General features: G+C 50.7%; 1 protein-coding gene across 1 annotated transcript; it reads left to right on the forward strand.

Moving 5' to 3' along the window:
* Positions 1 to 9,441: 9,441 nt before the first annotated feature.
* LOC309888203 (olfactory receptor 14C36-like) lies at positions 9,442 to 10,383 on the forward strand (the record flags this gene model as incomplete). Its single annotated transcript, XM_082780441.1, has 1 exon — positions 9,442 to 10,383. One exon carries the CDS (start codon positions 9,442 to 9,444, stop codon positions 10,381 to 10,383), a length of 942 nt encoding a protein of 313 aa, XP_082636567.1.
* Between the last annotated feature and the right edge of the window lie 7,878 nt (positions 10,384 to 18,261).

Genomic DNA, 18,261 nt, shown 5'->3' on the forward strand with positions numbered 1-18,261 from the left:
TGAGTTTTGCTTCAATGGATACTTTGAGTTCAGGCATTAGAGTAGTGGATTCCTCTCAGAGTGGTGGAGTAACATTTAGGTTTAAAGATTGAAATTACCGGTTCAAATAAGGAAAGGGCAATACATGACTGTTTTAAGTCAGTGTTACTGTAGCATCTACTTTAAATGACCCCTCTTACCTCTACCGAATCATTAATTTCTGCTGGCCATGCTCCTCTTACCACCCCAAAATCTCACATGTTTCTTGTTCAGGCTGCTCCTGACCTCCCCATATTTTACTTGGATCAGCTTTCTGATGACATTTACCATCTCAGTGTATCTGTCTCACCTCTGTTGGCTCCTCCATTCCTGAGAAGGTAGTGGCATTGTAGTCAGGAGGGAAAAGGGTATAAAGGTCTTTAGGCGCATCCTGCACGATGTGCCCATCAGCTCTGCACCTCCACAAAACTGTGCTTCCTACCTACAAGTTTTGTTTCCCAAGTGGCTTCTATGCATCCAGCGTTACTTTTCCCAAGCCCTCAAACATGTTTCAGTTTTGGATGTGGATGGATGGGAAAAGGAAAGCAATGCATGGATGGAACTGATCTTGGCAAGGGATGAAAAGAATAACAGGAAGAGATTCTGTAGGTACCTTGCTCAGAAAAGGAAGGCCAAGGACATTGTACCCCCTGTGAAGATAGAAGGGTGAACTGGTAATGACAGACATGGAAAAGGCTGAGGGACTCAACAACTTCTTTTCTTCAGTCTTCCCTGCCAGTCAGGCTTCCCAAGTCTTTTGTTTCCCTGAACCCATAGTTGGTGGCTGGGCTTGCAAATTCCCACCTGCTGTAAGTGAAGAGCAGGTTTGAGACCACCTGCAGAAACCCAACAAGTACAAGTCTATGGGGCTTGATGACATGCAACCCAGGGTCCTGAGGGAGCTGGCTGATGTAGTTGTCAATCCTCTCTCCATCATATTTGAAGAGTCCTGGCAGTCAGGTGAACTCCCTGGTGACTTGAAAAAGGGAAATATCACTCCCATTTTTAAAAAGGGTAGAAATGAGAACCCATGGGACTACTGAATGGTCAGCCTCACCCCTGTGCCTGGCAAGATCATGGAAAAGATCCTCCTGGAATCGATGTCAAGGCACATGCAAGACAAAGAGGTGATCTCACACAGCCAGAATGGCTTCACGAAAGAGGAAATCATGCCTGAACAGTGTGCTGGCTTTCTACATTGGAGTGATCACATCAGACAACAACAGAAGACCGACCTCTGTCATCTACTTGGACTTCAGTAAGACCGTTGACACTGTCCCACATGACATCCTTGTCTCTAAATTGGAGAGATACGCATTTGATGGGTGCACCATTCAGTGGATAAGGAGTTAGCTTGACGGTCACACCCTGAGCATGGTGCTCAATGGCTCTATGTCCAAGTGGAGGCTGGTGACAAGTGTTGTACCTCAGGGGTCTGTCCTGGGACTGGTGCTGTTTAATATCTTTATTTATGACAGACTGTGAGATCGAGAGTGAGACAGTACATTCTGCGCTTGTATAACAGAAGGCCAACTGCATGCTTCTGGCCTTTACGGTCCCTATCTGTGCCACATTACTCCTACAGGTCTGTCACCTCCAGAGACAGAAGTGACCTCACAGCCTCCTTCACATCTACATGCCTCCTGCATGCCCAACAGATCCTGAGGCACACCTGATCCCATCACATCATTCCTGTCTAGCTCCTCCTTGTGGCCTGTGATCTGATTACATACCTGTCACCTCACATGCCTCTTCCACTGCTGTGGGACTGCTGCAGGACCTCACAGTCCCTGCCCTACCCCAAGCATATAAACCATACAAGGTAGGGGTAGGAGTGGGGTTGAGGCTGAGATGTGCTGTGTGCATGGTGGAGGGCTTTGGGAGTTAGGTGTTCAGGTTAATGTTTAGGAATTAGAGGTCACATGCCAGGGTTAAAGGAATGACAAGGGCTTCAAGGAATTGTTTGGTGTTGTGTCTAAGGATCCTGCTCAGGGTTTAGAATAAGGGCAAGCTTTGAGGACTTCAGTTTAGGCCTGGTTTGGGGCCTAAGGCTTTTGATTTTTTTTTCTTCATATTGGTCTCTTATTATATTCAGAAGATATTGTTTCTGATATAAATAATATATTTCTTATCCTCCTACTTGTTAATCATTTTGTTACTCATTTACAGGAAACATGGCAGTTTCCTGTATAAATACACCCAATAAGGAAGTCATAAGAAGTTCATTGCGCTCAGATCCTCTCTCTTCCCATCTCCTCTGCAGCTGGTCTCAGCACCGCCACCATTCAGGAGGGGCTCAGGGCCAAGAGCCCAGCTGCCACATGCAGGAGCAGCCCCGGTGGCCCTCGGGGCTGCCCCTCACTGCCCACTGGGCTCTGCCTTGTCTGCTGCCTTCGGGTCGGGGCTGCTGCTTCCCTGGAGCCATGACCATGGCCAGCAGCAGGATGTGGCTGCTCTCTTTTGGCTTCCACATTGAGCTTCCTTTTTTCTGGGTAAGCCCTGATATCTCATGTACCTTGGTGACAGTCCTGTTGTCTCTACAGTGGCATCCCTGTGGCTGCAGGCAGCAGCAGGCACTGTGCAGCCCTGGGTCACAGCTGCCTTCCTGCTAGCACCACAGTAACAAGAGGGGCTGCTGAAGGCAAACCCAGGAGCCTAGAAACCAAGGGGCTGTTCCCTGCTCTGGGGATTCTTCATGGAGTGAAGGACACAGGCTGAAAGTTCCAGGGTGGTCCCTGAGGAACCAAGGGCAGGACCAAGAGCTTCCATTATGGCAGAACTTGCCTAAGGAGATGACAACTGATCTTAAATTTATCTGCATGGGACTGCACCCCCTGCAGTGGGGCAGATGGCAGATTGCAGCCTGGAGAGGAATCTGGAGCTTCCAGGAGATGGCAGGGGATCTGCAGGGACAATGTGCTCAGTGGGTAGTGATTAGAACCTCCTAAAATGTGTGATCACCCAAAGAAGGGTCTGGTAAAGGAAAAGGGGAATCTGAGGAGTCCATGGTCTAAAGGAGGGCTGTGCAATGCCACAAGAGGTGTTGAAGAGTCAGCAGGCAAAGGCCCATAAGACTGCAGAGTAACTGAGGATATGCATTTTGAAGTGCCGTGGGCAAGATCTGGTGCAGCACTCGCCTGTCATTTGTGCCCTTAGAGACACCCCATGGCTCTGCCCAGCACTGCCCTGTGCTGCTGAGCCATCAGGGCAGATGGAAAAGGCTCAGCAGCAGAGATCCCCATGGATATAGGTCTGCTGCCCACCCTGAGCAACACGGGCAGGGGGGGAGACCCGCGGGGGTCCCAGGGCACCACAGCCCCTGGCTCTCACAGCAGCACCACCAGCTTGGGGCCCTGCAGGGAGCACGGAGAAGGAAGCAGCAATGGCCAGCCAGGCTAGCACAGACACACTGCCCTGGGCAAGGCTCTCTGGGAGCAGGGATGGCCCTAGGGAAGAGCAGGGCAGCATTGCTGGGCCTGCACTGATGGGGAAAGGGCAAAGGGAAAGCTCTTTGTGCAGGCCCCTGCTCGGGGCAGGCTGCTCTGTGGCTGGGCCAGGCCTCTTGTGCTGGCCTGAGGAGCGGGGCTGGCCCTGCGGGGCACAGGCACTGTGTGCTGGGGATCTGCCAGGCAGGAGAGCAGGGCTCCTGCAGCTTCATGGACCTCCATCTCCTGGCACCACGGACACCCCCTTGCTCCATGCATCCAGCAGATAAACACCTATTGGCCACCTGCTTTCTCTTCTTCTAGAGGAACTGGGGACAGAATAGCAAAACCAAATAAAACTCAGAAATTGTGAGCCACAAAATGCCCTGATGCTGTGCAAGAACTGCTCAAAAACAGCAACCACAACTGTGGGTGACCATCACTGGTCACACAACCAAAACACTGTACCACAAGGGGCTGCTTTGCATAGAGTAACTCTGTCCCAGCCACAGCCAGTACAGGGCCCCTGACGGACAAGAAGATTCCCTCTAAGCTCGGGAAGGAGCCAGGAAGGTGCTAATAAGCACCAGGACAATTGAGGAAGCCCAAAGGCCCTTCTGAAGGGTCACTGAGTGCCACCTGAGAGGCAGTGCTGGGCAGTGGGGAGGGCCAGGAGAAAGACTTGTGAGAAGGCTGTGAGAAACAGGGACACCCATGGCTTTAGCAGATCCTTAAAGTCCTGCCTGAGTCCCCAAATGGAAAGCAGGGTATGTCTGTGGGTGGAGAAGTAGCCAAATCTTGGGACTGGGACAGGGCTAAAGGGTCCTGCGTTAATCTGGTCTGATGGAGAAGTGTCCACCTTGCATGTGTGCCTCAGCCTGGGAGCAGGGGCCTAACCGCGGTGTGGGATGTCTGGGCTGTGCTCAGCCATGCCCCAGGAGATGACCTTGCTCTCTTCCTCCACACCACTCCCCACATGGGGCAGGCCCTCAGGAAACACCCCTGAGCCTGGAGATGCACCAACCTGCTGCAGTGAGGTGCCACTACTGCAGGGGCAGAAGGGAGGGTTGGAGAGACACGTGGGACCTGAGAGCAAGGGTGGTGTGGCCTAGGGAAGTGAGTGCATGGGAAAAGTTACCCTGGAGACATAGGAGCCATTCTGGAAAGAAAACTTGTAGGCAGGAACCACACTTTTGTGGCAGTGCAGAGCTGCTGGGCACATTGTGCAGGGTGTTCTGATGGACTTTTATGTCCTTTTCCATCATGAATTAAGTGCCACTTTTCTCAGGAATAGAGTAGCCAACAAAGGTGTGATGGATACTCTGAGATCATGAAAGCCACTCGAAAGATGCTCCTAAGATTATGACGGATATAGTGAGGTCAGGAGAAGCCCTGGTCAGGAGAAATGTGAGATTTGGAGGAGGGAATAGGGATTATCCAGCAGAAACTGAAGTTTTTTGAAAGGTAAGTTGGTTCAGGCTATGCGGAAGCTGCTGTAACTGTGACTTAAAACACTTATATGAGGCTATTCCCCAGCTTCAAAGAGCAAACTTAATTCCTACATTTAAATGTTACTCCACACCCAAACAGGAATCAACTACTCCTATGCCTGACATCTAAGTGTGCACTGAAGCCAAAACTCAGTCCATCGCCTCTTTCCCTTACCCTTACTCTCTTGCTTACCTTGATCCCTACCCTTAATGCTAGATTTAAATGCTCTATTTAGGCCTAGAATTATTGGAAAAACTAAACAAACCCTAAATCACTAAGCTTGTCCGCACTTTAACCACAGACCTGATACGCAAAGCAGAACACCAATCCCTCCCAAAAAATCTTTCTTTAAATTCAAACCCAGAAAGGTGAGCCCTAGTCCCCTGATGCATGAGCACCTAACAGCTGATTCCCCTGTTCCTGTGCATTGACTTCCTCACCTTCAGCCCCTCTCCTAACCCTTACCTTTAGGTACCATACTGGGTGTGGCCCTTAGTGCAGGCCAAGAACTGTGAGGTTACTCTGCAGTCACATGGCATGCAAAGATGGATGTGAGGGGTCATGGGTCTGATCAGCTTGTGGGCCACAAGGAGGAGATGGATGGGAGTGCTCTGAAGGGCTCAGCTCTGCCTCAGCATTTCCTGCCCCAGCACGAGGAATGTGACTGTGGCAGGGACTGTGAGGTCACTTCTGTCTCTGCACTTGAAAGGGCAGCAGCAGGAACGTGTCACAGAAAGGGACTGTGAGGTCACTTGTGTCTGGAAATTCTGCAGGTCAGCCTTGACTTCTTCCTGGGAGCTGCACTTGTGGGCTGTCATCTGGCAGTGGCCCTGCTAGGCCAGCAGAAGGCACCTGCTTGGCATGCTGACTGGGGGATCCCCTCTGCCTCCAGACCCAGCAGGACCCAGGCAGAAAGAAGGCCCCCAGATGGGTTGTCCTGTCCCTTCTGCTTGAGTCCATGAGTGGGCAGCAGCAGGCACAAGGCTTGGCTGTGTCTAACCAAGAAGCTGCAAGGCCAGCAGCAGGCCCCTGGCTTGGAAGGTACTGCTGAGGTGACTTGTGTCTGCTTGGCTGAGAGGCCGCAAGGAGCCTGCTGGGTTGGGATGCTTACTTCAGAAAGGGTTTCCACGTTGATGGAGATTCTTTTGTTATTATGAATGAGCAGGAGAGAAAAAAATGCTACAAAGTTTGCATTGGAAGGTTGGCACTGGCTATGAGGAGGAAGAAATATCCAGGGGAAAAAGCTGGTCTTGCTGCTAATAGCACAGGCAAAGAAGGCATTAAGTGTCTCAGCCTTTACCTCATCCCTTGTCACTGAGTTTTCCCCCTAAAATCCAGTAAAGCATTATGATTCTCCCTAATCCTCCTTCATTTAAACTATTTATACCATTTCTGTCTTATTTTATTTTATATTTTTTAATTTTTTTGACATTAATAGATGGATTGAGCTCCAGCTGGGCTTTGGCCCGTCCAATTTTGACCTGCACAGTCCCATAACATTGTCAGACAAACTGACAGCATGCATGAGAAGAAAGCACAGCAAATGTGGAACCTGACAGCCTTCCATCCCCTGCCCTTGAGTGACTGTGCTGCAATTCCATTTAGTCAGTTACTCCTGAATTATCCAAATTTCCCTGCAACTCTTGCTGCTGCTGCTGTCTGGTCAGAGATAGCACAATTACACTAAGGTTGAACTGTCTGCCTGCTGACATTAACAGCTGATAGAATGGAACATCACTGTGGGTGAACCTTGAGAATATGCAGGATTTTCACTTCAGAAAACTCTTGACTTTAACATGGAGAAGAGCCCAGCCCTGTACCAGAGGTAGAGGAACCCCACACATCAGGGTAGCCTGGGACCCTGCTGAGTGAGTAGTGGCCAGGAGGAGAGAGCCTGGGAACCACGAGGGATGCCACAGAGCAGTGGTGCCTCCTCACGAGAAACCAGGTCAGCTTCCTACAGAGCTTCCCTATGAGGAGCATGGCCACCAAGAAGATCTGAGTTATCATGCTCAGCTCAGATCTGCTGTGACCCCACAGAGATAAGGGTCTGCAGTCAAAAAAGAAAGATGTGGAGGTCTTGGAGTCCCTAGGAAAGCCATGTTTAGACAGGATAGAGGGCTGTGATAAGGCTTAAATTCCCAACAGGACCAGGTCTTTGTGTCCATGGCTATGGCTGTTGTCTCTGCCACTGAGCCCTTAGAGGAGACAGCTGATCGTTAAAGCACCAGGGCCTCATTGCTTCCTCATCCCCTCCCATGAACCAGGCAGGGGTTGCACCATTCTCCTGCACTTGGCAATGAACATCCCCATCTCCTACTGCCCAACAAAGAGCCCTGAGCAACCTGTAAAGGAAAGGATCTACCTTCCGAAGCACTTGGGGTCAAGACCTGTCCCTTGTGCTTGGTGACACACATCCAATTTTCCTACACATCAGTGTCACCTTCACATTGCCTTTGTCTCCTTGTCCTCACTGCCTCCGATGTTCTGCTCTAACAAGCTCCAAGGGAGGCTGTGTCAGTGCTGGCCCTCAGGGGGACACTGCAGGAAACTTGCCTCTGACTTGCACTTCTGGAGAGCTGTCTTCAATTGTCTCTGAGTGCCTGAGGTTTGTGGGCTCATCAGCAAAGCCCCCAGAGGGGTGATTACAGTGCCTTGGGCTGGTGCTGTGCTGCTGAGCTTGGCCAGGCTCGTGGGACATGAAAAAAAACGTATTTCAAAAAGTCCCATGAAGCAGAGAGACAGCTGTGCCCAGGAGCAGCTCCTCTGCACAGCTCAGCAGGGCTGGGGGCTCTGACCGCAGCTGACACACATTGAGGAGAGAAGGAGAGAGGGCTTGGAGGCACTGAGGAGCACAACAACAGAGGGCAGCATGTGGCAGGACACATCTGCAGGCTCCTGACACCGTGAGGCTCTGGCAGCAGGGCACTGCAGGTGGGGTTGCCAGAGGGTCTTCTACAGATGGCACATCTGATGGCTGATAGCATCTGTCAGGATGGGTCTTGTTCTACCTGTAATGTGGCATAGAAGATGCTTTAGAGAATGGTATTTTTGAGGGGGCATTTTAGCAGGAAGACCGAGTCTTGGTTTATCTGAAATGGAAGACTTGCTTGGATTCTGTGTTTTCAGATTCTTGGTGTGGAAGGAAGGCAGGGTTCATGACAATGAATTGTCTGGATTGTACAGGAGACTGAGACTGTAAGAGTATTGCAGGGAGAGATCAATATGGCAGCAATTAATGTGATCAGATCCCTTCAGGCACCTCAGCCTGAAGACTGAAACAACAATATTTGTTGTCTCCTCAGGGCTTGTCAGGTCTTCAGGAGCTGCAACCCCTGTGATGTTCTGTACTTAGGAAGCACACAGCTTGTGGGATGGGGTCTGTGAGCATGGACAGGGTGGGGATGTGGGGACAGAGAACCGGCTCCCAGCAGGGACATAGATACAAGCAGGGACATGGGCAGGCAGTGAGAGGGAGCTGCTACCAGAAATACTGTGCGAGGGAGGGCTCAGGCACCTCCCTGCCATCCCCTGCAGGGCAGACGCCTTCCCTGGGACACCCCCTGCTCTCCTCTCCCACCAGCACAGCCTCTGCCCTCAAGCCCCCGGTATCCCCAGAAGGAGCTGCCTCCTCTGCAGGCAGAGCTGCAGCACAGGAGGGTCTGCTGAGTGTCCGTCTGTCCCTCCCTGGCCTTGCCTCCCCTGGCAGCAGCACGCTGGCATTCCTCCTGGCTTCTCCAGCTGGCCGTGCTGCTGCTGGTCTTTTTCCCAGGCTGGCTGGGGATGGGGGTTTCACATGCCCATGGCGTGAGCCCTTGGTGTGCTTGGGTGGAGGGACAGGGTGAGGGGTGTGCAGATGGGCACTGTGAGCCTGGATTCCTCTGCTCTCAGCAGGGTCTTTGTTCTTTTCAGTCAAACATGTGAATAGAATTTTCCTGCAGCTCTCACAGTGCAGCTGAAACCACACTTGGTGGACAGACTAGCCTGAAGGAGAACACCGTGCACTAAAGTGACAGTCCCTTTTTCTCTGATAATGATCTACAAGGATTCCCTTTGAGTTCAGCACAAATAGCCAGGGTTTGTGACTTGGAAACACTCCTCAGGAGTGGTGGGACAGAGGAAAAAAAAAAAATCAAATAAGTCAATCAATCTATCAATCAATCAATAAATAAGGCTCCACAGCTCTGCTCTGCAGTTTGGTGAACTGGGAGCGATACTGGGGCAAAGCATTTTGTGATCAAGAAGTGAAACCAACATTTCCCCATGTTCCTCTTCACCTCTTGCTGTAGGACAGGGCTGACTCCTGAACTGCCCACAGTAGAGCCCCCTGTTCCAACAAACACCGTCAGGCAGAATGAATCATGATGCATGAAAGGGATCTGCCAAATGTCACAATATAGGTGATGATTTTAAATGAGAAAGAGAATTCGTTTCCCTCTGATACATTTCTTGTACTTTATTACTCTCATCCTCTTCTTTGTTCAGGATCACATCCTGAAAAAAGCAGATGTCCAACAGAAGCACCATCACTGAGTTCCTCCTGCTGGCATTCGCAGACACACGTGAGCTGCAGCTCCTGCACTTCGCACTCTTCCTGGGCATCTACCTGGCTGCCCTCCTGGGCAACGGCCTCATCCTCAGTGCCGTAGCCTGCCACCACCGCCTCCACACCCCCATGTACTTCTTCCTCCTCAACCTCGCCCTCCTCGACATGGGCTGCATCTCCACCACTCTGCCCAAAGCCATGGCCAATGCCCTCTGGGACACCAGGGCCATCTCCTATCAAGGATGTGCGGCACAGGTCTTCTTCATATTCTTCTTGGTTGGAGCAGAGTATTCCCTTCTCACCGTCATGGCCTATGACCGCTACGTTGCCATCTGCAAGCCCTTGCACTACGGGAGCCTCGTGGGCAGCAGAGCTTGTGCCCAGATGGCAGCAGCTGCCTGGGGCAGTGGCTTTCTCAATGCTGTCCTTCACACGGCCAACACATTTTCCCTACCCTTCTGCCAAGGCAATGCTGTGGACCAGTTCTTCTGTGAAATCCCCCACATCCTCAAGCTCTCCTGCTCAGATGCCTACCTCAGGGAAGTCGGGGCACTTGTGTTTAGTGCTTTTTTAGGCTTTGATTGTTTTGTTTTCATTGTGCTGTCCTATGTTCAGATCCTCAGGGCAGTGCTGAGGATTCCCTCTTCTCAGGGCCGGCACAAAGCCTTTTCCACGTGCCTCCCTCACCTGGCCGTGGTCTCCCTGTTTGTCAGCACTGCCATGTTTGCCTACCTGAAGCCCCCCTCCATCTCCTCTCCATCCCTGGACTTGGTGGTTACAGTTCTGTACACTGTGGTTCCTCCAGCAGCGAACCCCCTCATCTACAGCATGAGGAAACAGGAACTAAGGGATTCCATCAGGACTCTACTTGAATACACACATCTTCAGCAAATTCACCTGTAATACTATGCCTAATATTAGAAATCCAGGCTTTTCTAAGAAAGAAAATAACCTGATATCTTCAATTATTAAATATCTGTATTGTTATTTTCTCTCATTATTTCACTTTTGTTTAAATAATATTTTTTCCTAGCACCGTAGAAGTCAATTATTTTCCAGTTGAAGTTGGCTTCCTGTGTAGGTAAACCCAAAAAGAAATCCATCAGAAATTCACTGGTGTCAGTCTCTTCCTATCTCCTCTGGAGCTGGGGGAGCAACCTCAGCATGCAGGAGGGTCTCTGGATCAAAAGCCCAGCTGCCACATGCAGGAGCATCCTCAGTGGCCCTTGGGACTGCCCCTCACTGCCCGCTGGGCTCTGCCTCTCTGCTGCCTTCAGGTCGGGGCTGCTGCTTCCCTGGAGCCATGGCTATGGCCAGCAGCAGGATGTGGTCTTTTCACTGCTGCTCTCATTTAGCTTCCACACTGTACTTCTTTCTGTGTTAGTCTTGAGTTTTCATATGCCTTGGTGACAGTCCTGTTGTCTCTGCAGTGGCATCCCTGTGGCTGCAGGCAGCAGCAGGCACTGTGCAGCCCTGGGTCACAGCTGGCCTCCCTGCTTGCACCACAATAACAAGAGGGTCTTGCTCAGTGCAATCCCAGAATTCTGGACACCTCTTCCAAATGTGCTATCAGGAACACAGCCAAGGGGTTGCTCCCTGCTCTTCTGTTTTCTGGGGTTCTTCATGGAGTGAGGGACACAGGCTGAAAGTCCCAGAGTGGTCTGTGAGCAACCAAGCGCAGGACTAAGCACTCCCGTTGGGGCAGCACTTGCCTAAGGAGATGACAACTCATCTGATTGGGACTGTGCTGATGCCAACCTGGAGAGGAATCTGGAGCTTCCAGGAGATGTCAGGGGATCTCCAGGGACAGGGTGCTCAGTGGGTAGTGATTAGAACCTCATGAAATGACTGTGCAAGGTCGTTTCAGGTAACAAACAAGGTGAATCTGAGGAGTGCATGGGCAGCTCAGACTGCTCAGGCTGGGTCAGCTGTCACTGCAGGTTCTCCTCCCAGCCTCTTGCCCACCTGCAGCCAAATGACTCCTGGGGCAGAATGAGAAGCCGAGAAGGCCTTGATGCTGTGCAAGCACTGCTCAGGAACAGCGATCAGAACCACAGGTGACCAAAACTGCTCTGGTCACGTATCAAAAACACAGCACCACACGGCCTGATCTGCAGAGAGAAATGCAGTCCCAGCCAGTCTTTGTCCCCACAATGGATGAGAAGGCTGTGAGAAACAAGGACACTCAGGGCTTTAGCAGATCCTTAAAGTCCTGCCTGAGTCCCCAAATGGAAAGCAATCTATGTCTGGGTTGACGAGAAGGAAGTGGTGAGTCCCGGATGGGGGGCAGGGCTGAAAGGCCCTCCGTGAAGCTGGAATGATGGAGAAGTGTCCACCTTGCATGTGTGCCTCAGCCTGGGAGCAGGGGCCTGTCCGTGGTGCGGGATAGCTGGGCTGTGCTCAGCCATGCCCCAGGAGATGACCTTGCTCTCTTCCTCCCCACCACTCCCCACCCGGGGCAGGCCCTCAGGAAACACCCCTGAGCCTGGAGATGCACCAACCTGCTGCACTGAGGTGCCACTACTGCAGGGGCAGAGGGGAGGGTTGGAGAGACACGTGGAGCCTGCGGGCAAGAGCGGTGTGGCCTGGGGATCTGAGTGCCTGGGAAAAGTTACCCTGGAGCCATAGGAGCCATTCTGGAAAGAAAAGTTGTAGGGAGGAACCACACTTTTGTGGCAGTGCAGAGCTGCTGGGCACATTGTGCAGGGTGCTCTGATGGACTTTTGTGTCCTTTTCCATCGTGTCTTAACTGGCGCTTTTCTCAGGAATAGAGTAGCCAACAGAACACTGACAGATAGTTTAAGATCATGAAAGGCATCATAAGCATGCCCCTAAAAAGATAACTGATATGGGGAAATCAGGAGAAGCCTGGCCAGGAGAAATGTAAGACTGAGAGGAGGGAACAGGGGCTTGGCCTGCAGAAATTAAGGATTTTGTAGAGGTAAGAGGGTTCAGGTTATGCTGATGCTGCTGTAACTGTGACTTTAAATAGTTATATGAGGCTATTGCCCATCTTCAACATGTAAACTTATTTCCTAAACCTAATTGCTACTCAGCACCCTGACAGGAATCCACTACTCTAATGACTGACCCCAAAGTATCCCTAGAAGACAAAACTCAGCCCATAGCTGATTCATCCTAGCTCTTACTCTCTTAATCACTCTGATCTCTGCCCTTAATAGTAGCACTAAAATGGTCTATTTAACACTAGAAAACTGCTTAAGAGACCTAAACAAAACCCTAACTCCAAATGAATATGTTGGGCCATGGACCTGATCAGCTTGTGGGCCACAAGGAGGAGATGGGTGGGAATGCTCTGAGGAGCTAAGCTCTGCCTCATCATCTCCTGCCCCAGCACGAGGAATGTGACTGTGGCAGTGAATGTGAGGTCACTTCTGTCTCTGCACTTGATAGGGCAGCAGCAGGAACGTGTCACAGAAAGGGACTGTGAGGTCACTTGTGTCTGGAGGTGGCAGGTCTCCCTTGCCTTCTCCCTGGGAGCTGCACTTTTGGGCTGACATCTGGCAGTGGCCCTGCTAGGCCAGCAGAAGGCACCTGCTTGGCATGCTGACTGGGGGATCCCCTCTGCCTCCAGAGCCAGGAGGACCCAGACAGAAAGGAGGCCCCCATATGGGTTGTCCTGTCCCTTCTGCTTGAGTCCATGACTGCACAGCAGCAGGCACAAGGCTTGGCTGTGTCTAGCCAAGAAGCTGCAAGGCCAGCAGCAGGCCCCTGGCTTGGAAGCTGCTGCTGAGGTGACTTGTGTCTGGTTGGCTGAGAGGCTGCAAGGAGCCTGCTGGGTTGGGATGCCTAATTCAGGAATGGTTTCTACCCTGATGGATCTTTCTTTGGTAGTAGGAAAGAGCAGGAGAAAAAATCTTGCCACAAAGTGTGCCGTGGAAGGTTGGAACTGGCCACGAGGAGGAAGAAATGTCACTCAAAGGGTCATGCTGTTGTCCCACAGGTCACCCTCTGATCAGACCATGGCTTTGTCTTTCAAGGAACAGCTCGTGAGGGTTGACGAGACATTAGAGAAAGCCAGAGTTGAGAGCAAATTGGTGAACAGAGATGGCTGTATGAAGACTTCAAGGAAATAGGATAAATTGTGGGGCAGCATAGGAAAGCCTTCAGAGGAGAAGGCAGAGTGTGCTGGTAAAAAGGGAAGGTGTTGGGAATTGGCATAATTGTTCGATCTAAGCTTGCTTTAAGCAACCAGGGGTAGGCCTTAGAAATCTCAGGGCCTGCTGTAGCTGAGCAAACCAAGCTGCCAGAGTAACTCTGAGAAGCTCCCACTGCAATGACTCCCACATCACCCAATTAAGGAATTCAGATAATATTGTTATCAACAGCTGGCCTCAAGGACTAGGTCTACGTGGCCGTTAAGCACAAAGGGGGTTGTTTTCCTAACTTCTAATCAAAAGGGGGGTTCTTTTCTTGCAGGTGGTGTTATTTTCTTAACGGTTTGTCTGAGTGCTTTTGACCAATAATCTTCTGTGAAACACTGTCCACCCCTGTAAAATTCACTATAAAAGTTGGGCTATTCGGGCAATAAAATGGTGAAGCATGATCTCACTCTGCTGGTGTCTGTCGTGCTTTCGTCCGTGCTTCGCAACAGGAAGGTGCTAAGAACCTTGAGATATTTGTCTCCTTGGTTAGAGCTTATGAGGAGAGATGTTATACTCGTTGCAATGGGACCTCATTGATTCCTTGCAACCATGTACAGCAGCTCAGAGGTGACATACCACTGTTCTTCCCTTGGCATCACCCTGCCCACCACATCCCACAGACCCCAGGAAGAGCCTTGAGCCAGATGTGGGGGTTCAGGATCTCCTGTTCCAGTGGCTGGGGCCAACCCTTGGCCCTTCTGCATCACCAAAAGCAACCAAGACACTTAGCAGCAGAGTGCATTGCCTGTCTGCAATCATGGCCTCCAATTACCCACCCTAACAAATCCCTGGGGAGGCTTTGTTAGTAACAGCCCTCAGAGGGGCCCATTAATACTCCAAGTCACTTCAACTTTTCCTCCTGACTTTTCCTGGCTCAAGCGGTTACATCACTCTCCTCTCAGTACCTGAGCTTCATAGACTCAGCACCAAAATACACCATGGAACTCATTAAAATGAAGAAACTCCTAACATCTCTTTCATAGTTGTCTTTAAGACTTCATGCCTTGTGCAGCTACTTGCAGAGCTTGCAAGATGTAATTAAGGAAGAAGATTTCAAAGAGCACCTAATAAAAAGATTTTCTTATTTCAAAGGCTGAATTTTGCTGCATTTCAGTTTTGAACATCATTCTCCTATTGCTATTGATCCAGGGTGACTTCTTTGCAGACCTCCATATGGAGGAAAATGAGAGTCTGAAGGTCTGACACCTCCACTGCCAGCAGTGGTCTTCGTCCCTGTAACTGCAGCCCAGCCCAGCACATGAAACCCTTTCTAAGACAAGTCAGGGGTTCCTCGGGAAACAATTAAAGTAATAAATAAAATAAAATAAAATAAAATAAAATAAAATAAAATAAAATAAAATAAAATAAAATAAAATAAAATAAAATAAAATAAAATAAATAAAGTAAGACTGAAATGACCATTGGATCCTGAGAAATTCAGCCTGACTCTCAGTAGACACCTGGACATCCACGGACTATCTTGGGTCATCTGTGGAAAACTCAGGGTGAAAAATAAAGAAAACATATCTTTATTGGCTGTAGCTGTACCCATGAGATTGGCCTCATTGGGGAAATTGTCCCCTTCCAGACAAAGAAACCTAAATAGAATAAAGTGAAAAGAGCTGCCCAGTCAATAGAGTAGGGCAAAGTCCTACTTCCTGTGCTATAGATGCAGAAGGCAAAAAGACTTGCATTGTGCCTGACACTACTCTGGGACATGTCACCCAGGTCATACATCTTTACCTTAGTGCTGACAAGTCCATCACTAAACCATGCTGCCAAGCTCTGCATCTACACCTTGTCTCTCCAGTCAATGACCCAGCTCATGGATGGCAATCAGAGAGTCTTGGATAGCACAGCGCTACCTCAGGTGCGCCAGCATGGAAGCCATTGGCACCTGCTGTTCTTCAAACCTCAGCAAACCCCCAACAGAAGGATTCTGTGGAAGGCCAAGCAAGGTAGACAACAGTTTCATGTCCTTTGTCTCCAAGGCAGCTCTGCCAAAGCCTCACCTGTGGTGCCCTCTTGGAACTTTGAAGTACCCTCTCCTGAAGCAGTCTATGCCAAGGATGCACATAGCCTCTGGGCCAGTCTCAATGGGGTGCTTTTGCCATTCCTTCCCAGTTAGACTCACTTCAGCCTCCAGTACAGTTAATGGGATCCCCTTGTCTCTCCAGAAATACAGGTGGGTTCTACCTCTTTCTAGCTTGATGGCATTAGGGTACTCTGTGCACCGGTGTGCAGTAGAGCCTGATACATTTGTGGGTCTGATGTGCCAGGCCTTTAAATATACACAGTCCAGTAAACCCGATTGTCCAGGAACACTAGGAGAAGCAGCCCTCAGAGGTGGGGCCGAGCAGAGACAAGGAGTCAAGGCAGTGGGCTGGGGGAGGCCAGCAGAAGCAGCCCAAGGGGTGGTGCTGCTGGTGAAGACACATTTGTGGCAGTGGCCTGAGTGGGCAGCAGCTGTGTGCAGGCAAGGGGAGCCCAGGAAGCACATGTCAAGAGAGCTCCTGCCAGCAGAGCCAAGGCCACGGCTGAGGCCAAGGGCAAAGGCAGACCCAGGGCAGGGGGCTGCAAGGGCCATGCTGAGCTCCCTGCCCCTGCAGCAGCCGCTCTGGCCCTCAGCAGATGTGCTGGCAGGCTGTGAGGAGGGGATAAATGCCCTGGGCCCCCTTCCTGCTCTGCCCAGGCCAGCAAGGGCCCAGAGCGGCCTCCTCTCCCCTGCCCCTGCAGCTCTGGGCTCCCTTTGCACAGCCCTGGCTCTGCAGCACCAAGCCCTGCTGGGAGCCCTCCCCTGCATGCTGCCACCGCTCCCTGACGCTGCTGTTGCCCTCTGCTGGGCACTGCCCAGCCCAGCCCAGCCCCTGCCCACCTCTCCCCAGCTCCCTGCCCTCTCCCCAGCCCAGCAGCCCAGGCTGTGCTGGCCCCAGGGCAGTGCCCACCACTGGCTGCTGCAGGGCTCTGGGCACGGCCACCACAGCCCTAGCCCCTTGTAAGGCACCGTAGCTGCTGGCACAAAGGCAGCTCTGGGCCTCCCCAGAAGCCCCCGTGCTGGGACCAGCGCCAGGTCAGGAGATGGAGGTCTGTGAAGCTGCAGGAGCCCTGCTCTCTTGCCTCAGAGATCCCCAGCACACAGTGCCTGTGCCCCGCAGGGCCAGCCCCGCTCCCCAGGCCAGCACAAGAGGCCTGGCCCAGCCACAGAGCAGCTCCACATTCCTCTCCAGGTTGCCATTTGCCATCAGACTAAGCACAGTCCCAGGCCAGTCAAGGCCAGTTATTGTTTGCTGAGCCATGGCCAGCCAAGAAGGGAGCTCCCAGTCCAGCACTACACTGAGCACTCTGAAATTCTGATCCACAGTGAAGCCCTGAAAAGCAAGAGGCCCGTTCATGCAGCAGTTCCTTGGGTATATTCCTAGCACCAGCTTTGGAAGAGCTGTGCAATGAAAGAGATGCCACTGTACAGACAACAAGATTGTCAGCAAGATACACGAGATCTCAAGACTTAGTTGAATGTGAAAGCACAAGAGAACAATGAGGAAGCCAAAGGGAGCAGCAGTGACAAGGCCACGTCTTGCTGCTGGCCATGGCCATGGCTCCAGGGAAGCAGCAGCCCCAACCCGAAGGCAGCAGAGAGGCAGAGCCCAGCGGGCGGTGAGCCTCTTGGCCCTGAGCCCCTCCTGCGTGCTGGGGCTGCTCCCCCAGAATCAGAGGAGATGGGAAAAGAGGGATACTGAGTCCAACGAATTTATGCTGTCTTCTTTATTGTCTGTACTTACAGAGGAAGCCTAGTTCAATATGATTGATTAGAAGACATAGTCAAAGTAAATAAATTACTTAATAAATTAAAACAATGTCAAAAGTTATGAAAATAATCAAAATGAAAAATGAAATGAAAATCTCTCGTCAGTTACTTAAAATAGAATGGTTGCATTTAAAGGATTATTATTGTTATTACAATATGATAATAATACTAAGTACAAAAAATGATATGATACAAATAACAATAATGTTAACAGCACTGATGCTTAAGAAGCACATATAGAAACAGTTTCCTCACTGCAACCTTGAGCTCCTGGTTCCTCATGCTGTAGATGAGGGGGTTCACTGCTGGAGGTGCCACTGAGTACAAAAGTGACACCACCAAGTCCAGAGATGGGGAAGAGATGGAAGCGGGCTTCAGGTAGGCAAACACGGAAGTGCTGAGAAAGAGGAAGGCCATGGCCAGGTGAGGGAGGCACGTGGAAAAGGCTTTGTGCCGGCCCTGTTCAGAGGGTATCCTCAGCATTGCCCTGAAGATTTGCACATAGGACAGCACAATGAAAACAAAACAACTAAAGGCTAAAGAAATACTAAAACACAAGTGCCCACAAAAGTGCTCCCCCAGCTCCAGAGGGGATAGGAAGAGATGGCAGCTCAGACCAATGAATTTCTTCTGGATTCCTTATTGTGTTTATCTACACAGGAAGCCTGGTTCTATAGGTAAATCTTTAAGAAGTAGGAGGCTAAGATTAATATTATTTATATCTGAAACAATAGCTAATGAAAATAACAACATAGACAAATAAAAAGAAAAAAAAAGTATCTTAAAGTTTTTAAAAAATAGGTGTTTCTG

This window comes from Aythya marila (genome assembly GCF_965140915.1).
Source record: "Aythya marila genome assembly, chromosome: 28".
Lineage (NCBI taxonomy): Eukaryota > Metazoa > Chordata > Aves > Anseriformes > Anatidae > Aythya > Aythya marila.